Source organism: Bubalus kerabau, chromosome 23, assembly GCF_029407905.1.
Source record: "Bubalus kerabau isolate K-KA32 ecotype Philippines breed swamp buffalo chromosome 23, PCC_UOA_SB_1v2, whole genome shotgun sequence".
NCBI lineage: Eukaryota > Metazoa > Chordata > Mammalia > Artiodactyla > Bovidae > Bubalus > Bubalus kerabau.
Window position 1 is genome coordinate 1,088,621 of NC_073646.1, and position 23,310 is coordinate 1,111,930.

General features: G+C 60.5%; 2 protein-coding genes across 5 annotated transcripts; one reads left to right on the top strand and one right to left on the bottom strand.

The window, feature by feature from the left end:
* Positions 1-3: 3 nt before the first annotated feature.
* On the top strand, positions 4-2,209 carry SNRNP25 (small nuclear ribonucleoprotein U11/U12 subunit 25). Its single transcript, XM_055562535.1, has 5 exons — positions 4-245; positions 679-769; positions 985-1,090; positions 1,451-1,525; positions 1,952-2,209. Exons 1-5 carry the CDS (start codon positions 204-206, stop codon positions 2,007-2,009), a joined length of 372 nt encoding a protein of 123 aa, XP_055418510.1. The 5' UTR covers positions 4-203; the 3' UTR covers positions 2,010-2,209.
* A 495-nt stretch (positions 2,210-2,704) lies between these two features.
* RHBDF1 (rhomboid 5 homolog 1) lies at positions 2,705-20,197 on the bottom strand. 4 transcript variants are annotated; one of them, XM_055562524.1, is made up of 20 exons: positions 19,544-20,197; positions 13,356-13,427; positions 9,443-9,581; positions 9,243-9,373; positions 8,925-9,077; positions 8,174-8,387; positions 7,581-7,790; positions 7,382-7,504; positions 7,153-7,310; positions 6,436-6,693; positions 6,225-6,336; positions 6,027-6,101; positions 5,728-5,889; positions 4,903-5,003; positions 4,684-4,747; positions 4,219-4,313; positions 3,955-4,030; positions 3,785-3,885; positions 3,527-3,680; positions 2,705-3,359 (listed from the first exon to the last, which is right to left on the bottom strand). In XM_055562524.1, exons 3-20 carry the CDS (start codon positions 9,557-9,559, stop codon positions 2,940-2,942), a joined length of 2,724 nt encoding a protein of 907 aa, XP_055418499.1. In that variant the 5' UTR covers positions 9,560-9,581; positions 13,356-13,427; positions 19,544-20,197; the 3' UTR covers positions 2,705-2,939. The 4 variants fall into 4 exon arrangements, with proteins under 4 accessions (XP_055418499.1, XP_055418498.1, XP_055418500.1 ...); XM_055562523.1 differs by lacking the exon at positions 13,356-13,427 and having other exon boundaries at positions 19,544-20,196; XM_055562525.1 differs by lacking the exon at positions 13,356-13,427 and having other exon boundaries at positions 8,925-9,026; positions 19,544-20,195.
* Positions 20,198-23,310: the final 3,113 nt, after the last annotated feature.

Genomic DNA, 23,310 nt, shown 5'->3' on the forward strand with positions numbered 1-23,310 from the left:
GGTGGGGATATAGTAGCGGTCCCGGCGCGTGCGCGATAGCCTCTGTCGCGCGGAGCGGCTGTGCGGGCGAAGCCGGCGGGAAACCCGGCGCCCTGGAGGAGCCGCGGGTCGCGGCGCGGCTAGAGCCGCAGGACGACGAGGAGGATGAGGAGGAGGCGCTGCCGCACTCCGAGGCGGTGGACGTGTTCCAGGAGGGCCTGGCCATGGTTGTGCAGGACCCGCTGCTCTGCGACCTTCCGATCCAGGTGCGCGAGGGCCGCGTCGTTCCCCCGGGCGGGGGTCGGGGCGCGGACGGACCCTGGGACCGCTGGGGGCTGCGGCCTCGGGAAGGCGTTTCCGAGCGTAGCGGAGCGTCTAGGCAGAAGGCTCCTGTCGGGTCTGGAGGCGAACGAGGCTCTGGCCTCGGGAGCGAAATTTAAAGGGGCGCCGAAAAACCGACTAGTTAGGACATTTGACGTGTCAGCAGTGTTTTAAAAAACAACCAAAAGTTGGTGTGCAGAAGCCTGGGGTAAACAAAAATAATGTAATTTTCAAACAAAAGATCAATGTTTCCCAGTTTTCCGTTCTCCTCAGACTTCAGGAAGGTTCTGCCTAACCTTATAGACGCTGTCCGCTTGTCTGCCTTTGTTGTTAGGGGTGGTGAAGAGAGCTCCCACCTCCATCCTTGGTCTTTTCCAGGTTACTTTAGAAGAGGTTAATTCCCAAATAGCATTAGAATACGGGCAAGCAATGACAGTGCGAGTGTGCAAGATGGATGGAGAAGTTATGCGTAAGTACTGCCTTCCCCCTCAGGCCGAGCAGTCTGAACCTTCACAGGAGAGGATGTTAGCAGGGCTGGTGGGTGGAAACTCCGGGCTGTGCCCAGGCCTGTTGGGCACACCCACACCTGCCCAGACTTGAGCCTTGGGAAGTAACAGAGCTCATCAGAGCTTCTGGGCTCTCCTCTTGACACCTGACGCTGGGGATCTTCTCTTGCTTGTGCAGCCGTGGTTGTAGTCCAGAACGCCACTGTCCTGGACCTGAAGAAGGCCATCCAGAGATACGTGCAGCTCAGGCAGGAGCGCGAGGGAGGCATTCAGCACATCAGCTGGTGAGTGGAGCCTTGGCTGCTCCCTCAGCCCTTCTTGGGAGACAGGGAGGACGTGCTGGACAGGAGTGAGCCTTTTCATCTCCTGGGCTCTGTTCAGGATGCGGCCTAGAGCATCGAGCTCCCTGTCCCGAGCCTTTAAAAAGGGCAGGTGCTCCTGTGCCTGCAGGCCCTGTCCTAGCTGCTCCTCCTCTGCATTACCACGCGGGCAGCTAAGTAGCTGCACGTGGGGACACCTTAGGGCATGCCCAGTGTGTCTGGATGCGGCTTCCCTGGTTAGAGGAGCTGCTACCAGCCCCTCGCCTGGGTACTCTCAGCCTCCTGAATCACCCTGCTTGTGGTTTACTGAATTCCCATCTGTAGGTCCTACGTGTGGAGGACATACCACTTGACCTCCGCGGGAGAGAAGCTCACAGAAGACCGGAAGAAACTCCGAGAGTAAGTTCAGGCTCCGTATTGAGCTACAGGGAGCTATCTGATCTGTGGCCCTTTTGTTCCCCAGGCCCTGCCATAGGGCCAGGGTTTCCTCCAGAGGCTCTTAAGAAAGGAGGGGTCTTAAATCCACTCCTGGGGAGTGTGTGAGACCAGGAGAGTCCCTGACTGGACTGAGGCTGTCCTGCAAGGAACTCCCTGGAGACCTCCCTGCCCGGAGGACAGGAGGCAGAGGAGCTGTGGCAGTCACGCTGCAGAGCCAGGAGAGAGGGTTACGAGTGTGCGCGGCGGGGGAGCATGGCCCTGCCCCCTCCTCACCTCCCCAGCACTGCGCTCTTCCTGCCTGGCCTCTCTCATCCCACACAAGCCTTGGAGGAGGAGTCACAGCTGGGCCCTTCTGTAGGCTGGACTCTGCCTTTCCTTCTCTTTCAGTTATGGTATCCGGAATCGGGATGAGGTGTCCTTCATCAAAAAGCTGAGACAGAAATGAATCTCCAGACTTGGACAGCTCTGTGTGCGGGCGGCTGAGCTCTTCCCTGGCAGAAGGAAGCCTTGGGCCACCATGCCCTTTCCCCAAATGGGTGGGAGAGAGCCTGACCCCAGCTGGACTTGCCTGGACTCTTAAATGAACCCTGATCCCAGGGCTGTGGGCCTGGCCCTGTGTACAGAATAAACCCTGTTTCCTTTGAGGCTTGGAAAGTCATGGGGCACAGGCGGGGACCCTGCCAGTGGTCACACTGTCGGGATGATGTACCTGAGCCCTTGGCCACCACCCTGCTCCCCAAGCCACACACACCTGTCCTGTCATCTCTGCAGCGAGGAGGAAGTAAAAGCAGAGTGCCGGCTCTGTCTCTACTTGTGGGAAACAAGGGTGTCTGAGCCCAGCCTGGTCAGGGCCTCCAGCTTCAGCCCATGGGTGCCTGGCTCCTAGGAAGGGACGTGGCCTGGATGCCGTGGGGCGCTTCCAGGTGTGTGTGGGGAAGTGTGATATTCCTGGGTCCTTGTTTGTCACCTACCCGTCACTCTGCAGAAGGGGGACAGAGTGTGCGCACCTGGCCGAGGACCTCCAGGGAGGTGGACCTGACATGAATGCCCTGTTCTGGGAACTTGTGGGTGGGAGGCCTGGGGCCTGGAGGATGTCCTTCCACAGCACCCAGCCAGAAACCAGAAAGGAGGCAGCAGCTCTGGTTGAGTTAGTGGCAGCTAAAACGCTCCCGGTCTGTTTATTGGCCACGTGAGGTGGTCGTCAGAAGGCTAGTTAGAAGGTAATCTCGGGAACTAGTGTGATAAATGCCCGGAAGCACGAGGGGTTCAACAGCAGTGAACACGGCAAAGTGTGTGGGAAGCAGGGCTCCTGGGCAGAGTCCCGAGCCGCAGGCCTGGCTCCGGCCACGGGCACACGGCCCCAGCGCCCGCCAGCTCAGTGGAGCTGAGCATCCAGCTCGTACTTCTCACAGAACTTGTCAGTGAAGGGGATGCAGGTGAGGAACTCACACCACTCGCAGCGGACAGGGTAGAAGTAGAAGAGGACCACCAGGCCGGCCAGCAGGCCCAGGAAGACCAGCTGAAAGACGATGATCTGGCAGCGCTTGCGGTACAGGTCGAACTTGCCGAAGCTAATGTAGGGCAGGAAGGCAAAGGAGAGGAAGAGGCCGCTGACGAAGCCCGAGATGTGGGCGAAGTTGTCGATCCAGGGCAGCAGGCCGAAGGTGAAGAGGAAGAGCACCACGGCCAGCAGCTTGAAGAAGGCCCGCCAGGGCCGCGCCAGAATCTGCCAGCTCTGGAAGAGCTCCACGAAGAGGCAGGCCAGGATGCCGAACTGCGAGCCAGCCGGGCCCACCTGAGGGTACAGGTGACCCTGAGCCAGTGGGCCGGGGTAGGCCGCCCGCTCTCCTCCGTTGGCCCAGGGTAGATGAGGACAGGAGCCCCAGGCGGGACAGAGCATGGGAGGGACTCGGGTCTGCTGGACCCAGTTCATACTGGGCAGCATATGGGGGGGTGCCTTACCTCTGCCCGGTATGGCAGGAAAATGGCACTAGCCAGGTTACCAGTGACGCCACTGAGCAGGTAGATGATGGCTATGCGGTGCCAGCCTGCCAGCTTCTCCAGGTCTCGCAGGACTGTCATCTGGAAGCAGACGGACACCAGGCAGTGCAGGACCCTGTGGGGAGGGGGCACTCAGCAAGGAGCACTGACCAGCTAGTCCTGGGGTCCCTGGGACCACCTCCTCCCCCCAGCCCCCGCAGCCCACGTGGTGTCACTTGCCCAGCGTGCAAGAAGAGGGACAGCCACAGGCGGTAGAACTGGTCAGGCACTTCGGGGTTGAGGAAGGGCAGGAGCCCACACACGTCGTCCATGCAGTGCACCTGTGCAGAGTGACTGTGAGCACCCGCCACAGCCGCAGCACGCGGAGGGACCCTCCCCCAGAGGCCTACCTGGGAGCAGAGTGTGGCCTCCTCGTGGAAGTAACCCTTCATGAAGTCACAGTACTCCCGGGAGGTGATCTCACACCTGGAAAGTCAGGCCAGAGCTGGGAGGACTCCCAGGCTCAGGTTTCGGCCTCACTCACCCACCTTGTTGGCCTGGATAGGTCCGGCCCCTTCCTCACCCCACGCCCCCCAGGATCCTGGGTCGTTTTGGACTGGATGTGGGAGCAGGCCCAGGGTGATGCTGTGTGTCCAGGACTGGGGCACCCCTACCTGCCCTTGGTGCCGATGCAGCAGGGCCGGCCCGTGATGACGCAGTCCATGTGTGGGTGGTTGGTGTGGTTCCCAGCACTGCTTTTGGTGCAGATCTGGGTCACAAATGGGGATGAGTTGGGTCAAGGTCACCCCTAATCTTGGGCCCCACACCACGCTTGGTTGGAGCAGAGATGGACACACTCCTAGGGTAGGAGACAGGCCCCTGTTGGCCTCAAGCAGGTCACAAACCCTCAGGGCATCTGTCAAATTGGCATGATATCACTTGACTTCTTAAGGCTCCACCTGGTTCTACTTAGAAAGGGAGGCTGTAGTGGATGAACCAGCTGGCTGAAGGCCAGGGCAGAGCATCTGAAAATGGGGTGGTCCCTCAGGGGAGACCTCTGGCATCACTGATGGGTGAGATGTGGATTCCTCCCCAAGACAGTAAGGTGGCTCCCGAACAACCCCTCCACACCAGCTCACCGGCCACTTGGTGATGTCATCTGGCCACTCATGGGGGTCCTCAGAAGAAGGCTCATCACACACCCTGCACGAGCCCAGGGTGTGGTCAGACCTTACTCTGTGCCCTTGGCTTAGCACCCTCCCGCCCTCCTGGACAATAAGGAGACAAATTATACCTCCCTCCACCCCCACTCCCAGGGGAGACGGACAAACGGAGGTGGGGGGTGCAGCAGGACTGACCTGGGATCCTGGTGGCAGACAGAGCCATACCGCCTCTTTTGGCCAGCAAGGTCTGGGGCACTGGGATGCAGGGGCCACTTCACCCACACTGCCAGCGTGGACTGTGGGAGGACATGGGCTCAGCCCTGGTCAGAGCCCACCATCCCACCGTCTCTAGGAGGCCGGGATCAGAGACCCTGAGCTCCTCCCTCTGGCTCTACACACCCGCGTGCCCTGCAGCCCGTCCATGAATTTGCACTCCGGAAACTGCTCGCATGTTGGGAGATTGTTATGAGTTCAAGAGCATAGTTCCTATTAGCTTGAAAACAGAAACCACCCGTGCCCAAAATTAGGCAACTGGTACAAACTGGGAGCTCCACATAAGATGATAAAAACTTGGATGAAATTGTTTAAAATTTAGTGAGAAAAGTAAGGCAATACCACTTACATAAACTTATGACAGGTGCCCCAAAACAAGATGGAAGTGGGAAGGCCACACCCAAATTAAAAACATGCAGAATTCCCTGGTGGTGCAGTGGTTAGGACTTGGTGCTTTCACTGCCAGGGCCTGGGTTGGATCCCTAGTCCAGAAACTAAGGTCCCTCAAGCCCTGCCGCTCGGCCATTTAAAAAAATAATAAAGTTAAGGACACACAGTCTGTAGGGTGAACAGCCGGAGATGGAGGGATGGGATAAGAAGGAAAGACTGAGGTGAGGGGCCTTGCACAGACGGACGGCATCGTGTGCTGAGAACCAGGGGTTTAGGACGACTCAACCAGCTCTGCCTGAGTCCCAAGGAAACGAGGTGCAGACAAGGGTGCGAGCTGAGCTGCGGGCGGGCACTCACCGAGCACTCCTCCTCCGAGGTCTGCACGCAGCCTGACCGGTCGTTACGCACGCAGCAGGCCGAATGCTTCTCGCGCTCGCGTGCAGCATGGATGAAACTATGCACCTGCGGGTCCTGGCGCATGCACGGCGAGAACTTGGCACCCAGGTGAATGAGGGCCTCCTGCGGGGAGGACGATGCAGCTGCGGCTGGGCCTCGGTGAGCCCAGGGCCCCGCCCCGCCCCGCCCTGCCCTCACCGGGCCCCGCCCCCGCCCCACCCTGCTCACCGGGCCCCGCCCCCGCCCCGCCATGCCCTCACCGAGCTGGGCCCGATCCAAAAGTTCTCCTGTTGCACGTACTTGACATTCTCGTAGACCCCACGGTTGCGCAGCACCTGGGAGGTGGAGAGAAGATAAGACAGAGCTCAGTCGCGCCCCCTCCCGTCAGAGTGGGCGGGAGGGAGCCCAGACTTCGTAGAGCGGGGACAGGAGGGCACCCGGAGGGCGCCGGGGCTCACCGAGTCTACGGTCTCGTGCTGTGAGAAGCCCACGGGCGCCACGCCATAGATGCACACGGCTAGAATGGTGACGAGCGAGTGCACGAAGGTCAGCCAGTAGGTGAAGAAGGGCCTGTGGAGCAAAGCGTCAGCAGAGGCGCCATCCCCAACCTGGAAAGCCCGCGCCCACCTGGAGCCATGCCTGCCCTAAACCCCTCCCCTCGTGGCCTACCTGTGGTCGTCCATGTCCTCAATTTGGCGTTTGACATAGCTGTCTATTCGCTTGCGGTAAGTGCGGTTGGTTAGCCGGCCCACCATGCCCAGCCCGTACGGCCGCTTCTCCCTGGCAAACAACTTGCGCACCGGCATTGCGATGCGCTGGCCCCGCCGCTGCCCCGCCGTGCTCACCACTTCCTGCCGCAGCCGCACTTTGGGCTGCGGGGCCGCTGCGCCACCCTCCTTCTGCTTGCGCCAGCCACGTTCCAGGGGCCTGGGGAGGGAGGCACTGTCACTGCCAGCCCCAGAGTGCCCACACGCTGCTGTCCATCCCCGGCGGGGCCAGGACGACCCTCCGAATCTGTCCTGCTCCCATGTGTAACAGGCTTAAGTCAGCCCCGCCGAGCAGAAGCAGAGCGGCCCGAGCCACTCTCGGGATGGCAGGCAGGTGGGGTCAGACCTACATCTGTGAGTATTAACGACGCCACCTCCTCGCCCACTGGATCCTCTCCAGGCTGTGGGCTCTGGGACTGCCATCCTCCTCCAGGGATGAGCAGCCCAATTTGAATGGTGCCCAGTCCTGGGGCCCCCAAACCTAGTTGCCAAGCTGGGTTCCCAGTCCATGAGATGACCTCCCCCCCTCCGGGGATCCCCTTGGGTGTCATGCCTTGGAGCAGCTGCTCCTGACAGCCGGGGGGCGTTTCCCCCACGGAGCTCGCCGGGAGGCACTCACAGCATCAGGTGGCTGCGCTCCAGCTCGCTGCGGTCCAAGGCACCGCCCGTGAGGTCCACCTGCTCTGGGGCTCTCTCCCAGTCTTTAAGCGCTGCTTCCGATGGGGACTCGAACACCTCGTCCGGGTAAGTGGACAGCTCCTCGTGGAGGACACCTTCCTGAGCAAACACGCGCGGTCAGCGTGGGAGGCTTAGGCAGAAGGGTCAGGGTGATGGCGCCAGGCTCTTACCCGGGCAAAGAAGGACGTGTCCAGCTCGTCAGGGAAGTCAGCCGTGTCCTCTTCCAGGAAGCTGGCAGGAGTGAAGCTTCGGCGCTGGGCGCGGCGTAACGTGCCATCCCTAACCGAGCGACCCTGCCAGCGAGGGAGTAAGCGCGCGGCTCCGTGCAACCCACTCGCCCCCAAACCCCACCTGGGCCCCTGCACCCACCTTCACCAGCGCAGCAGCTGCCCGGAAGCTCATCTTGGCCACCGACTCGCGCTTGCGCCGCCGCGGGAGCCGGTTGAAACCGGAGCGGGAGCTGGAGAAGGAGCAGAGGGAGGCGGCACCCGGCGTGACGGGCGTGTGCGGGGCGCTCGGGCCGTCGGCGGCATCATCCGCCAAGCGGAAGGCCCGGCCCCGGGCCAGGGGGTCTACGATCTGGAGGAAGGGAGGAGATGCCGGAGTTGGGGCTAGGTCTGGCCAACGGGGCTCCTTCCCCACCCCAGATCCCACTGTGGAGAACACAGCTGCTGTTCAACCCCCGACCCAGCAGTGCGCCCAGGGCCCCTTCTCCGCCTGCGTTTGTGTTATAGCACTGTCCATCCTGCGATGCTCCCGGTCCAGACGCTGGCCAAGGCTCAGTCTCAGGTCCCTGTCTTCCCTCAGGAGCCCCTCATCCCAGAGAGCATCTTAGGTGCCTTTACAGGAGCATCCAACCACCATCCAAATCCAGGAGCTCCCAGGGACCGCCTTTGCTCGGGCTGGCTGTGTCCCCAGCCCCGCCCAGAGGAGCTGAGTGAGGGGCCCGTGGGAGGGCATACCTTCTGCATGCCCAGCTGGCACGGCCCCACGTACAGAGGAGGCGGCGTCTCAGTGCTGGTCAGCGACACGTTGTCCTGGCTAGGCAGGTCTAGCTCACGGATGACCTGGGGCTTCAGCTTCCCGTAGCGCTGGCTGCAGTGGCGGATGCTCTTGCGCTGCCACTTCTGGGTGCTGTCACTGTCCTTGCTCACTCCAAACCAGTCGGCCGTGCCCCTGCCGGGGGAGGAACTCAGCAAGGGTGCCCAGCAGTCCCCTCCCCGGGCCTGGGCCTCAGAGGAGCTCCCCCTCGGCATGCCTGCCGCAGGCCTCCAGACCCTCCAGGGGCCCAGGTGGGCTGTGGCTGATCAAGGGGAGAAGACGGTTCTGGCCCTGGCCACCCCCGCACAGTCAGCCAACTCCAAACTGCCACCAGAGACGGCAGGCCTGGGTGAAACGGGTGTTTCACACAAGCCCTCTCACCATCCTTGAGGCAGGGATTTCTGGAGAGACACCGAGGCTAGACAGAGGTCAGATTTCAGCCAGCCGGAGCGTGGCCATGAGCAGCAACTGGGCCTGGCACATGGCAGAACCCATGAAGCGGGTGCCATAGCCCCGGGCAAGCTGCCCACGGCCCTCGGACATGCAAGCAGAAATGCTGCTGCACCTGCTGTCAGGAGCCCTGGGGACACCAGCAACGCTGGCAGCTCCAGGGGCACACAAGCCATGCTCACGCTTGTAGACGCCAGCACACGCCTGCCCTGCCCACGGTACCTGAGCAGGGACCGAGAGAGACGGGCGCTGCGGGAGGGCCCTGCGGGCAGCGGGGGGCCCAACGGAGGCAGAGTGTGGATGTGCCCGGACCGCACCCGGTGGCTGTCCGGGGCCAGAGCGTTGGGTGGGGAGACAGAGAGGAGAGAGGAGGTGCTGGGGGCAGAGAAAGGAGCAGGCAATGGCAGCCAGCCCCAGAGCAGGGGAGCAGGGATGCAGGATCGAGAAGGTCCCTGCCCTGCTCCCAGCCCCGCAGCCCGAAGGGGCCCTGCCTCTGCCCCAGGGCCCCACCCGCCCCAAGCAGCCAGGACAGCCCAGTACCTGCGGATGGTCTGTGTGATGGACATCTGGCGCTGTAGTGCCGGCCGCCGGGGCTCCTGGTGGGGCGAAGGGACGCGGGCGGGCTCGGCCGGCATGCTCACGCTCCGCAGGAATGCCTGGCGTCTCAAGGGCTGGGCAACGGGGTCCCGGTGAGGGCACTGGACGGGCTGGACCCGCAGCCCCCGCTGCCCAGGGCCTACCTGCAGGAAGCTGGGCTCCTCTGCTGCCGGGGGCACCACGGCCGGGATGTCCAGCTTCAGCCACGGCGGCTTCTTGTGCTGCAGGCTGCTGCTGCTGTCCCTGCGGGCCTCGCCCATGGTTTAGGCAGACTAGGCAGGCCTGGGGTTAGGACACAGTGCTTTACTACTGCTGTGGGCCTGGGTTCAATCTCAGGTCAGGGATCAGGGATCCCAAAGCCATGTAGCACAGCCAAAACACAACACGGACAGGTCTCTGCGGGTCCCCAGGCCCAGGCCCGGGAGGTGGGAGGGTCAGTGATAACCAGAAGAGACGGCCCCAGCACAGCTCGGCACCCACGGGCTCACTGCTTGGCTCGATGTCTCAAGACACCACCGGGCAAGCGCTGGGTCCCCAGACGACAGACATTCATGTGACAAACAGTTCAGGACCCACCATGAGCCACTCACAGGTGCTCAGGACTCACTGGTGGAGAGTGAGAAAAGAGGAATCCAAAACAAAGTTCCTGCACTGCTGGAGCTCGGAGTCCAGACAGACAGCAAGCCCACATGGACATACAGTGCGCTAAAGGTTGCAAAGTGTGACGGGGATAAAACAGCATGTGCCAGCTGCCTGCCTGTGAGGAAGCCTTTCGTCAGAGTAAAGACTCTCGGCGTGATCCAGAGAGCACGGCCACAGGCAGGCTGCTCCCCACACAGGGGATGGCCGGGGCAGAAGCGCGAGGAAGCGCGAGGGCTGAGAAGCCAGCCCGGTCTGTACACGGGGCGAATCCAAGGGTGGGCTTCAGTCTCCTAGCCACCACGACAGCTGCTCCAGAGACGGAGGGCCCACTATGTCCACGACAGGCTGCAGGGGCCCTCCCTCTCTCTGAGGCGGGACCACCCGGTTTCCCAGAGGCCGGGGGTTCCTACAGCCAGGTGCTTGCGTGCATGTCAAGTCACTGTAGTGTCTCTTTGCGACCCTATAGGCTGTAAGGAGCCAGGTTCCTCTTTCCATGGGATTCTCCAGGCATACTGGAGTGGGTTGCTGTGCCCTCCTCCTGGGAATCTTCCCAACCTGGGGACTGAACCCATGCCTCTTAAATCTCCTTCATTGGCAGGGGGGTTCGTTACCACTAGCCCCAGAGGGGAAGCCAAGGGACCTCCTGAAAACCACCTAGTGGAAGCGCTGCTGTCACCACCAGGGGGCGCCACACACCAAGAAACTTCAGCAAAGACGCTCCCTGGGGGCTCAGACCATACAGAATCTGCCACAAGGCAAGAGGCCAGAGTTGGAACCCCAGGTGGGAAGATCCCCTGGAGAAGGAAATGGCTACCCACTTCAGTCTTCTTGCCTGGAGAATTTTTCTATGCATAGAGGAACCTGGCAGGCTACAGTCCATGGAGTTGCAAAGGATCAGACACGACTGAACAACTAACACTTGCACTTTGCTCAGCGCCCCCCGAAGCGCCTACGAACAGCAAAACTAGCAGAGGTGATGGGACTCCAGCTGAGCTATTTCAAACCCTAAAAAATGATGCAGTTAAAGTGCTGCGCTCAATATGCCAACAAATTTGGAAAACTCAGCAGTGGCCAAGGACTGGAAAAGGTCAGTTTTCATTCCAATCCCAAAGAAACGCAATGCCAAAGAACGTTCAAAGCGAAAGTCCTTCAGTCATGTCCAACTCTTTGTGACCACATGAACTATACAGTCCATGGAATTCTCTAGGCCAGAATACTGGAGTGGGTAGCCTTTCCCTTCGCCAGGAGATCTTTCCAACCCAGGGATCAAACCTAGGTCTTCCACATTGCAGGCAGATTCTTTACCAGCTGGGCGACAAGGAATGTCCAAGAATACCGGAGTGGGTAGTATTCTACCCACAAACTGTGGAAAATTCTTCAAGCGATGGAAATACCAGACCACCTTACCTGCCTCCTGAGAAATCTGTATGCAGGTCAAGAAGCTACAGTTAGAACTCGACATGGAACAACGGACAAAAAATACTGAGAAAAGAAGAGAAGTGAAAGACAAGCAAGACAAGGAAAGATATACCCACCTGACTGCAGAGTTCCAAAGAACAGCAAGGAGAGATAAGAAAGCAATGCAAAAAGATAGACGATAACAATAGAATGGGAAAGACTAAAGATCACTTCAAGAAAATTGGAGATATCAAGAGAACATTTCATGCAAAGATGGGCACAATAAAGGAGAGAAATGATAAGGACATAACAGCAGACGAGATTAAGAAGAGGTGGCAAGAATACACAAAAGAACTATACAAAAAAAGGTCTTACTGACCCAGATAATCATAATGGTGTGGTCACTCACCTACAGCCAGACATCTTGGAATATAAAGTCAAGTGGGCTTAAGGGAGCATCACTACCAACAAAGCTAGTGGAGGTGATGGAATTCCAGCTGAGCTATTTAAAATCCTCAAAGATGATGCTGTGAAAGTGTACCACTCAATATGCCAGCAAATTTGGAAAAGTGAGCAGTGGCCACAGGACCGGAAAAGGTCAGCTTTCATTCCAATCCCAAAGAAGGGCAATGCCGAAGAATGTTCAAATTACCATACAATTGGCTCATTTTGCAGGATAGCAAGGTAATAGGCAAAATCCTTCAAGCTAGGCTTCAATAGTACAGGAACTTCCAGATGTACAAGATGGATTTTAAAAAGGCAGAGGAACCAGAAATCAAATTGCCAACACCCATTGGATCATAGAGAAAGCAAGGGAACTCCAGAAGAACATCTACTTCTGTTTCACTGACTATGCTAAAGCCTTTGTGTGGCTCACAACAAACTGGAAAATTCTTAAGAGATGGGAATACCAGACCACCTTACCTGCTTCCTGAGAAATGCAGGTCAAGTGGCAACAGTTAGAACTGGGCATGGAACAACAGTCTGATTCAAAATTGGGAAAGAAGAACGACAAGGTTGCATATCGTCACCCTGCTTATTTAACTTATATGCAGAGTATATCATGCGAAATGCTGGGCTGGATGAATCACAAGCTGGAATCAAGATAGCCAGGAGAAATATGAACAACCTCAGATATGCAGATGACACCACCCTTATGGCAGAATGTGAAGAGGAACTAAAGAGCCTCTTGATGAAGGTGAAAGACAAGAGTGAAAAAGCTGACTTAAAACTCAACATTCAAAAAAGTAAGATCATGGCATCCAGTCCCATCACTTCATGGCAAACAGAAGGGGTAAAAGTGGAAACAGTGACAGATTTTATTTTCTTGGGCTCCAAAATCACTGTGGACAGTGACTGCAGCTGTGAAATTAAAAGATGCTTGCTCATTGGAAGGAAAGCTATGACCAACCTAGACAGCATATTAAAAAGCAGAGACATCACTTTGCTGACAAAGGTCCGTCTAGTCAAAGCTATGGTTTTTCCAGTAGTCATGTATGGATGTGAGAGTCGGACCATAAAGAAGCTTGAGCACTAAAAAATTGATGCTTTTGAACTGTGGTGCTGGAGAAGACTCTTGAGAGCCCACTGAACTACAGGGAGATCCAACCATTCCATCCCAAAGGAAATCAGTCTTGAATATTCATTGGAAGGACAGACGCTGAAGCTGAAGCTCCATTACTTTGGCCACCTGACGGGAAGAGCCGACTCACTGGAAAAGACCCTGATGCTGGGAAAGATTGAAGGTGGGAGGAGAAGGGGGTGACAGAGGATGAGATGATTGGATGACATCACTGACTCAATAGACATGAATTTGAGCAAACTCCGGGAGACAGTGAAGGACGGGGAGGCCTGGCGTGCTGCAGTCCATGGGGTCACCAAGAGTCATGACTTAGCAACTCAGCAACAACAAGCAGAGAGGGTCCTTGCACAACGAGGCCAAGGGGAGCAGGGGCATTGTGGAGACTCTCACTTTCTCAGCCTCTCAAAGCAACCCAGACCCTGACAGATTCTGACCTGCGGGGTCTGCGGCTCACCCACCGAGGTCGCGAGACACAGCCTCTACTTCCGAGCCTCCCTCTCAACTGCCTGGAGAGATACAGAGAGAAGACTTTACGCATAGCAAAACTGAGGCCTAGGAAGGGAGGCTGGCCTTGCCCAAGGTCACGTATTCGTGGCACCATAACTAGAGACGCAGCTGCTACTGGCTCTGCACAGACCAGAGAAGGGACCCTGCTCAGAGCCTCCACCAGCTCGCTATGGACCTGAAGGCAGGTCTGACATGAGGGCATCTTGACTGAGAACTGAACAGTACCAGGGCCTCCACCTGAAATGCTAAGGGGTCCCGTCCTTTCTGGCCCCTACCCACAAGGCCTCAGGGGCGTAGCACCATTTGAGGGGTCTGACTGCCCGGGTATCCAGCTAGCAGCCCCGGCCCAGTCACGGCTCAGGAGGTGACCCAGAGTGTCGTCCCAGCCCTGCAGCTGCTGAGCTCCTTCTGTCTTCCCAGCGTGTCCAGCACTGTCTGAGATTCCATCGCTGGTGCTCGAGACCAGTGTCCTGCCCACAGGGCAGCTCACAGTCTCCCTGACCTGTGGAGGGGGGCTGGCGGATGACGAGGACGCCACCTCCCAGGATGGGAGGCCTGCTTGGCCACAGCCGTGCAAGTCTGGGCTGGGTGGTGGTGTGAGTTGGACGCTGAGAGTTGGTCTCCTGGTTCAGACCCATTTCAGGTGGAGGCCCTGGTACTGTCAGCCTGGCCCTGCCACCCAACCCCATGGCTCACACAGCCTCATACGCTCCTGATAAAGCTACTGCGAGGTCCAGATAGGAACCCGCAGGTGGGGTGCTGGGGACTGACCCCTGCAGAAGCTTCCGCACACACACCCAGAACGTCTAGATGCCACAAGATGGTCCTCCACTCAGGAGAGTCAGAAACCCCTGCCCGCTGGTGGGCGCACACCACCACCCACACCTGTGACCCTCCAAGGCCCCTCCTCACAGCTGGCTCCCCCAGGTCACACATTCTGCCCACGGGGTCACCCTGCCAGGGCCTGGATCCCCCTGGCTTGGTCAGGACCACATCCACACGTGTGCTGTCCAGTCCTGCCACACCAGGCCCACAGTGCCCAGGGCAGGCCCACTCCAGAGCCACGGCTCAGCGACCATTTCAGAGTATGGGCTAACAGGGGCCAGGCCCCATGAAGTAGGGTGACTGGAAATTCCTGAAGATGCCCCTTCACCGGGGCCTGGGAGGAGCTACCATATGACTGGGGAGGTGGTGGGAGGGGGCGGGAGGCACACAGAGGAGCCGGGCACCCCCTGCCCCCACCAGCCAGGGCCACCAGACACAGGAGCCTCTCACGAGGAAGGCTCCAGCTCCCTCCTAGACACACAGACCTCCGGGTGCCCACCCCCCCCAAGCACCCACCGCGTCTGGGGCCAAGGCTGGATGGTGCTCCGGATGCCACACAGCTCCTTGCCCCCAGAGCTGCGGGTTCCTGGCCTGACCCGCCCTGTGTGACCAGTCCCCCCGATCCCCTCAACCATGCCAAACTCTGGACTTCAAGCGGGTGGGGTTCACAGGCAGGGTTGGGAGTGGCTCCACAGTGGGCCCCAAGGGCGTGGGGGAGGGACAGGCCCAGGCCGGACAAAGAGTCTGGGCTAGAAGGGGAACAGCGCCCGCCCAGAGGAGACAGTGGCTCAGTGTCTGGGTCTCCCCGGGCACACAGGGGGCTCTTGTTCCTAGACGGCCCCTGGGGGGTCTCCCTACAGCAACCCCCTCCACTGCCCCCAGCACAGGGAGAGACCTCAGGCCAGGAAGGGCCTGCCTGCTACGGTCACAGCATCTGACTCACTCCAGCAACACTCACGGCCGCCCCCTCGGGCCCAGACCTACCAGGGACTCCCAGACAGGCCCAGGGAAGCGCGGGGAGGGACGGCGCAGCAACAGCAGCTCAGGAGCACGAGGCGACACTGGGGGGGCTGGGGGCCACCACAAGGGCCGCTGGAAGCAGGAACCAGCAAGGCAGAGGGCTAGCGGGAGGGGGCAGGCCCCCCAAGGACCAGCCGCGGCTGATCCGGCAGTGACCCCCAGGGGTCCTGGGCAGGGGCCCAGTAAGTAGGAGACAGAGCGGGAGCCTGGCCTGAGACAGGGTCCTGACCCAGCTCCCTTCTGCCACCTGTAACCCTGAGCAAGCCTGAACCTTCCCCTCTGAAAACCGGAGACCACAGCAGAGCCTGGGACACGCAGGTGCTCAAGAAGCAGCAGCTGATTCAGAAATGGCTCTGCCTGCCAGTGCAGGAGACGAGGGTTCGAGCCCTGATCCAGGAAGACCACACATTCCCTGGAGCAATAAGTCCACGTGCCGCAGCTTCTGAAGAGCCCATGCTCCGCAAAAAGAGCAGGCACTGCGGTGAGAACCCGTGCGCGTCAACAGGAGAGTGCCCCCGTCAACAGGAGAGTGCCCCCGCTGGCCGAGACTAGTGAAGAGCCCACGCGGCAACACAGTCAAAAATAAACACATAAAAGTATTTTTTAAAAAAACATGCTGGACCTAAAAAGAATATAATATTGTAAGTCATCTATGAAAGAGAAAGTGAAGTCATGTCCAACTCTCTGCGACCCCATGGACTGTAGCCCACCAAGTTCCTCCATCCATGGGATTTTCCAGGCAAGAGTACTGGAGTGGGTTGCCATTTCCTTCTCCAGGGGATCTCCCCGACCCAGGGATCAAACCCGGGTCTCCCACATTGCAGGCAGACGCTTTACCCTCTGAGCCACCAGGGAAGCCCTTAAGTCATCTGTACTTCAACTAAAAAAGAAAGGAGCAGGCTGGTGACGCCTGCCAGCTGTGGGGAGCTCCCTGAGGAGGGCCCAAGAGCAGAGCGTATCAGAGCATGGAGCATGGGATGACCCGGGTGACACCCTTCAGAGAGGCTTGGTTTGGGAAGGTGTAGCCAAGAAGCAGGAGGAGATGGGGGAGAGGTTCCGGCCCACCCAGGCCTGGACAGGCCACAGCTGGGTTAAACCTGGAGCCTTTGCTTCCTCACTGAGGCCTGCCCCGCACACCTGGAGGACAACGCTGACCAGGGGCATCTGGAGGCCAAGTGGGTGGCCCGGCCTTGGGACCAGAACCACAAGCTTGGGGCCAACCCTGCCCCGGGGACCACCAGCCACCAAGGTCAGCTGCAGCAAATGGCCCCACCCCAGGATACCCACCCCTATGTGACCCCAGGACACCCTCCCCGACGTGACCCCAGCTCACCTGCATGTGGCCCCAGGAGGGGCCAACTCCTCTGACCTCCCTCTGTGAGCCCTGATCTTTGACCCTCAGTCTCCCGTTTGACCCAGAGTCTGACGCCCAGCCCCAGGTCTTCCTTGGGGGTTTTGACTCCGGCCCTCCACCACGTGCTGCTCTGGTAAAGCAGAAATGAGCTGGCTCCCCTGAGCATCTTGAGCTCGTCTGTTTCTAGCATCTTGTTGGGAATGACCCTGGGCAGGCCCTCACGCTCCTCACCCCCAGCCAGTGACCCTCCACTTTTCTGTGGAAGATATGAGGTTCAAAAGGTAGCAGGGCAGACCTGAGACCTGGCCCCTGGCTTGCTCGGTGCCCTGTGCCATCCCTAGGAGGAAAACGGATCCCTAAGCCCCAGGCACCCACACCAGCTGTCACCCCAAATGAACCCGCAGGGCACCAGCCAGAACCACAGGAGACTCCCTGCTTTAGAAAGCCCTGAAAGGACTGCCCTGCGAGGGTGATGCAGGAAAGGGGGCATGGCCCTATGACCAGGCGCTGCCCAAAGGCTCGGCAGACACAGATGGCCCAGGGGGTCACTGGCCACCAATTAAAGCCTATGACCCAGCTGGGCCTAACGGAGCAGATGCACCCTAGGATTGGGAAGCACCAGGCTCAGAAAGCTCAGGGGACCTGTCTGTGCCACATGGCCAGCTCCAGGCTAGGGCAGGGACTTCACTATAACAGGTTCTGGGTGTGACAATCTGGGATCTAACTGGACCTCGGGAGTCAGGTTGCAAGCCCGCCTCAAGCTGTGGAGTGGAAAGACCCAAATCCCATCAACAGGCCTGGACAGAGGGCAGACGAGCAGCCTGTCACCAGAGGCCCCAGAAGTGCTCCTGGCCAGCCCCACAATGTGCTCCCAGTGCCCACACAGCCTCGGGCTCAGCAGCCCTGCCCAGGACAATGCAGCTGGGGGAGCGCACCCTTGAGGCCACAGGAGGGGACGCCTCGCCCCTAAACTCTACTCCTGGAGCAGGAAAGGCTTCAGCCGGCAGAAGCCTGGCACACCTGCCTCAAACCCAACACTGGCTAGCCCCGCTGACCTGTCACAACCCCTGCAGGGGTCCTCTGCGTCCACCTTACAGATCAAGAAACTGAAGCTCAGAGAGGCCGGTCACCACCTGCGGTCACCCAGCCTCCAAGCAGTTGGGCCATGTCTGCCCAGGAGCTGGGGAGGGGGCCATGGCCCCCTGGGGAGGGGCAGATCATCTGGGATCCTCAGGCTGGGGGAGCCAACAGCCCCTCTGAGACCCCCATGCCACCTCACCTCCACCCAGAGCACCTCAACTCAGAGAGAAGGGAGCCACTCTCACACACCCTACCCAGAAAACAGGCAGCCGCTAAGGAATCTGATCCTTGGGCTGAAAGTAGATCCTGTCACAGACACCGAGGTGGGGGAACCGGAGCTGGGGAGGGGTGGGCAGGCAGAGGGAGCCCCTCATATCTGGGGAGAGGAGCTACAGGAGATGCCCTGAGCAACAGCTTAAGTCCAGAGACCCTGAGGGGGGCCCTGGAAGGCAGGCACAACCTGGGTGATCCTTCTGAACCACGGGGTCCCCTGGACTATGCACTGCCAAGGGCGACGGTTTGCCGGCCAGCCTGCGAATGCTGGACGGGGAGTGCTCTCACTGCAGTGCTCCAGGCCTGGGCCCTCGGTCAGCACTCTAGGAGGGAGCCTGGGGCCCCGGCACCTTTCATCCAGGGTCACCCCGCTACAAGCCCTACTGGTAGCCCCTGCTTTTCTCAAGGAAAAGGACCCAGCTTGCCCAAAATAACTCGGTGGCAGGGGCTCAGCCTCAGGGAACCCTTGGGCCCCGGCCACCTGCTGGGTTGTCCAGGTTGTCCCAACCTCTGGGTGGGGGCTAAGGGGGCTGGGGCTGGCCCCACCGGGGTGGGGAGAACCCAGAATCTACCTGGGCCAAACCTGAAAAGCCAGTTTCATCCTTGAATCTCATCTGCCAGGAAGTCCCCAGTGGGGGTTGGGGGACCTTTCCCAACACAGAGCTAGGGCCTCCAGATCCAGACCTCGCTCACCTGGATACACAGATACACACCCCCAAACTGCGCACCAGGAGGAGAAACTCTGGTCAGGGACAAGTGGGCCCCCAGCAGGGCGGGCAGCCAGGCCCCCCAACCCAGGGTCCTGAGCACCTGGGATCCAGCCATCTCCCCAGCCAGGAGACAGCCTGCTTCCCAGCACGGGGTAGTGGCCACAGGCTCAGGCCCTGGCCTGGTCCTCTTGGCCATCGAGCACAAGGTAGGAAGACGCCCGGCAGCTTCCCGCGTTGAGAGGCAGAATTGTGAAGCTGAAGGTGGGCCAGTCCCTCCCCAAACCCCATCTCCACAGCTACTGCTATTGCGGAAGTTAGTCCCATCCCCAGGGAGGACGGCTGGGACAGCGACGATCCGGAGAAGTCCCACCCAGAAGTCCCACCCTCCGAGCTGGAGTTTCGACTTGAGACACCACCCACTGGCGGAGGCCGGGCAAGAAAGCGTAAAGGGCGGGGGGAGGGTACAGCTCAGAGGCGCCTGGGGACACCCGGACCCCGAGCCCTCCCGCTGCCCGGACCCTCAGCTGTCGGGCGGGGGCTGGAGCCGAGCTGTCCGGCCGGGTCAGGCCGCCGCCCGGACGCGCTAATCCGGCCACGGGCTATTTTTGCGGTCCGCCGAGTTAGGAATCCGGGGCTGGGCCGCCTCCTCCTCGCGCGACTCGGGAAACTCCGGGAAGGAAAGTCCGGCCGTCTCGGGCGGAGACTCCTCGAAGCCGGGACGCGGCCAGACTCCCGCCGCTCTGAGCGGTTCCGGCGGCGGAGGGCTGGGGACCGGCCCTGGCGCGGCGGACGCCGTCTCGGGACCCACCCGGCCCGCGCCCCGCGTGCAGCCCCGCCCAGCGCGCTCACTCACCACTGCCGCCAGCGCCGGGAGTCCCGGGGGTCCTGAGGGCTGCGGGGAGGGGCTGCAGCCGCCGGCCCGAGGGCGCCCGCGCCGAGTCCCCGCCCGCCCGTCCGGCACGCCCGTCTGCCGGGGAATGCCATGGAACGAGGGGCGTGCGCGCCGGGGGCGGGCCCGGCTGAAGGGGGCGGCCGCGTGACTCAGGGCTCAGGAATGCGCGCGGCCCGCCCCGCCAGAGCCACCTCCTCCGGGAGGGCGGCGGGGACACCTCTGGCCGGGGGTCGAAAGCGCTTTGGTCGGGGCAGGAGGACCTGGTGGCCCAGCTGGACCGAATCTGATGGTCAACCTCACCCGCTCCCAGACCCGAAGTGAGTCCTGACCTTAGCAGATGCTTTGACTTGTGCTTGCAGAGTGGAGAGTCCGGGAGACAGCCCCGTATCTACAGGGACCCAAACCCCCAGCCTCCTCCAAGGCCGGGCTGCCAAGTCTCTCACTCTAAGTCCCTCGGAGCTTCAACTGGCACACACATACCCCTGCTTTCATACACTTACACACACACACACTCTGCTTCTGTAACCCAGCTTGCCTCTTGCATAGTCTAGATCACCTAGATCAGCTAGTTTTGGGGAAAATGGAAACGTACAATTCAAGGAACTAAAACATCTCACTCACCCTTGCCCCTGCTTTTGCAATTGTCTAGCCCCTGTAACCTTAACTATGCTTGTCTGTGTAAACGGCAAGCAGTCCCCCACCCCCTCCCCATCCTGGGCGCCCAAAGTATCCAACAGACTGCTGCTGCTGCTGCTGCTAAGTCGCTTCAGTCGTGTCCGACTCTGTACGACCCCATAGATGGCAGCCCACCAGGCTCCTCCGTCCGTGGGATTTTCCAAGCAAGAGTACTGGAGTGGGGTGCCATTGCCTTCTCCGTCCAACAGACTACAGAACGAAGACCCGGAATTGGGACCCAATAAAGGAACTGTACACCCAACAGTCGGGGCTCGGAGCTTGTGTGCTAACTCCTCTGGGCCCGCGGCGAAATAAACCCAAGTTCTCCAACTCTCCGGAGGAGGCAATGGCAACCCACTCCAGTGTTCTTGCCTGGAGAATCCCATGGACGGGGGAGCCTGGTGGGCTGCCGTCCGTGGGGTCGCACAGAGTCGGACACGACTGAAGCGACTTAGAAGCAGCAGCAGCAGCGCCAACTCTCCGAGTGTCGCTTGGTTTCTCGATTGCTAGTTTCTACGACATACCCACTCACACTCAGGTTTGCCCCCGTATTCCTTCACCCACGCCTGTTTACAGACTCCCATACCCACACCTACACATACACAACTGTAACACTTCCATGCTCACTCGCACACTTACACACGTGAACACAACCACTGATGCCTACTTACACTCAGTTGCACTCAAACCAAAGCCAGGACAGGAGCAGTGACCTCCCGGGCCCCTTGCTCCCCACCCGCTGGAGCCTGGCTCCCCCAGCAGGTGCCCCCGGTCAGGTTGGAGCCCCACAGCAGAGACGGCAGCACCCGCTGCGTGCTCTCCCTGTCTTAGAGCTCACCCACCGGCGGGGGGCCCATCTCTGCCGCCCTGAGCTGGACACAAGGTAGCCTGAGGGCTGAGGCCGCTGCAGGGAGTCTGCCTGCGTCCCTCTCTCCTGACACAACCACCAGAGACAGACCCTGGAATGGGCCCAGCTAACCAGGAGCCACACGTGGGGGAGGGGCACAGGCTTCCTCAGAAGCAAACCTGGGACCAGGGGTCCTAAAGACCCTCCCACTGGGTGCAGATTCCTGAGGCACACGGGGCCCAGCCCCTCCAGCCTCAGAGGCCCCATATGTGTCTTCAGGGGCCCTTTGCTGGCCTGGGACCAGGAGGCAGTGGTCTTCTCTGAACAGAGGAGCTGCCACGGTCAGGTCAGTAAGCTAAGCCCAGGGCATGGCTTCAGACAGTGCCTTGGTCCTTGGCCACACAGAAAATAAAGTGGACTAGTTGAGGTTGGTCACTGGAGCCTGGGAGAGGGACAGAACCCTCTGATAGACTGCCTGTCCACACTGCCGGATGGGACAGCATGGTGTCTGCACACTCTGGGTCCTTTGTGAACTCGGAGAAATCAACACAATTCTTGGGTTGAGGGAGACAATGAAAGCTTCGGAGGGGCTACAGGAGGGTCCTTCAAGGTGGGTGGGAGTGTGACCCAAGAACCTTGGCTACACCACATCCCCGTCCGTGCAAGGCTCCCAGCCAGAGATAGGACAGTCTCTCCATGCCTGGCATTCCCCACCATGCCAGGAGTAAGCCTGCCCTGTCCACCTGGATGCCCAGCCTGGCTGCCAGGGCTGGAGCTGGTGGTGTCGTCTCTGGAGCCCAGCACCTGGGCTCACCTCCAGCGCTTGCCAAGGCCGGGCATCCAGTCTGACAGGTCTCCCTTCAGCAGGTGCTACAGGGCATCCAGAACCCCTCCGTGACCCAGACTCTCGCTCCCAGCAGCCAGGAGCTCGGCCAGAGCAGGCCCTCAGCCAGGCCTGGGCCCACCCCCTAGTCCCTCCCGCCGCAGCACTCCCACCCCAGCCAGCACCACCTCGAGTTGTCCTCAGTGAGTGTAAGCTGCCTTTCCGGAGAGGGTGGCCCCCTCCTGCTTCCTTTGGGCTGCCTCCACGGTACCCTCTCTGTCCCCACGCCTGTGAGACCCCAAGCAGCCTCTGCTGCAGGCCCTTGCCCCTCACAGGTGTGGCTGCCACGTCCACCCTGGCAGGCAAGCCCAGGAGTCCACAGGTTCTCAGCCCACCAGGCCTCCTGAGCAGGACCCTGACGCCAGAAGGACAGTGTGAGCAGAGGCCTGGACCCCGGCCACAGGGACACATGCCCAGCCTCACTGCCCTGTGCTCTGACGGAGGCGCTCCTGACACGGAGGCCCAGCTCCCAGTCCCTGTTTCATCTTTTCTGAGGCCCTGGAAGGAGGATTCCACTGCAGCCACCTGGGATGTGTGCAGGTGACAGGCCGGCCCGGTGTCTGGACCACTCCCTGCCTGCGGACGGCTCTAGGACCTGAGTGGGTGGGGGCCCAACCACTGAAAGGCACCCCTACCAGCCATTAGGGGTTAGTTCAGCAGGCCCGCCTGAACTTTGGGGGCCTGCATGAGCTCAGGACCAGCCCCTGGCTATTTGGGGAAGAGGCAGCAGTGGGCCAGGCCAGCCAGGGGCCTGAAGTCACTGGCTATTTGAGGCAGCTGCCCCTCCCCACGTCTCGGGGCCGGGCAAGGGGGCCCTGAGCACCCAGCCCCCAGGGAGCAGCATTGGCAGCACAGCCCCAGGAAGGGGTGACGCGGCCAGGGGCTGCCTGCGCTGCCCAAATGCCCCAGGCCCGTCGGCCACAGAGGCCCCCGCCCAAGGCGGCCCCGCTGCAGCCTCAGGGACAGCGCGGCCCCTCTGGCAGCGTTCGCTGCCCCCACACAGAGGCACGGAGAGAAGGCCCACGAGCAGTGTGCTGGGTGGGAGCTCGTGGAGCCAGTCCTTTCAAGGCTCAGGGACCGCCATTCCCTCCAGGGCCCAGGGCAGCTCCCCTGGGCACCAATCCCTTTCAGAGCACTGAGGGCTTCCGCCAAGGAGCCTCTCCCAGCCCAGCAGGCAGGCACCCTGGGGACAGAGAAGGCCCTAGTCCCGTCCCCCTGCTGAGCACCTGCTTCTCACCCCGGCCAGCCCGCAGCCCGCCCTGTAGGCCACAGTGGGAACGCGCAGCCCACCACCTCACCACTTCCTGCCTGCGGTGCAGCCTC

Excerpts from the sequence above, each read along its gene's own strand:
- SNRNP25 (XM_055562535.1), top strand. The coding sequence starts at position 204 with ATGGTTGTGCAGGACCCGCTGCTCTGCGACCTTCCGATCCAG. Across the intron at positions 1,091-1,450 it reads GGCATTCAGCACATCAGCTG|GTCCTACGTGTGGAGGACAT; the intron begins GTGAGTGGAGCC and ends TCCCATCTGTAG. Across the intron at positions 1,526-1,951 it reads GACCGGAAGAAACTCCGAGA|TTATGGTATCCGGAATCGGG; the intron begins GTAAGTTCAGGC and ends CTTCTCTTTCAG.
- RHBDF1 (XM_055562524.1), bottom strand. The coding sequence starts at position 9,559 with ATGGGCGAGGCCCGCAGGGACAGCAGCAGCAGCCTGCAGCACAAGAAG. Across the intron at positions 9,078-9,242 it reads ATCACACAGACCATCCGCAG|CACCTCCTCTCTCCTCTCTG; the intron begins GTACTGGGCTGT and ends CTCTGCCCCCAG. Across the intron at positions 6,694-7,152 it reads GAGCGCAGCCACCTGATGCT|GCCCCTGGAACGTGGCTGGC; the intron begins GTGAGTGCCTCC and ends CTCCCTCCCCAG.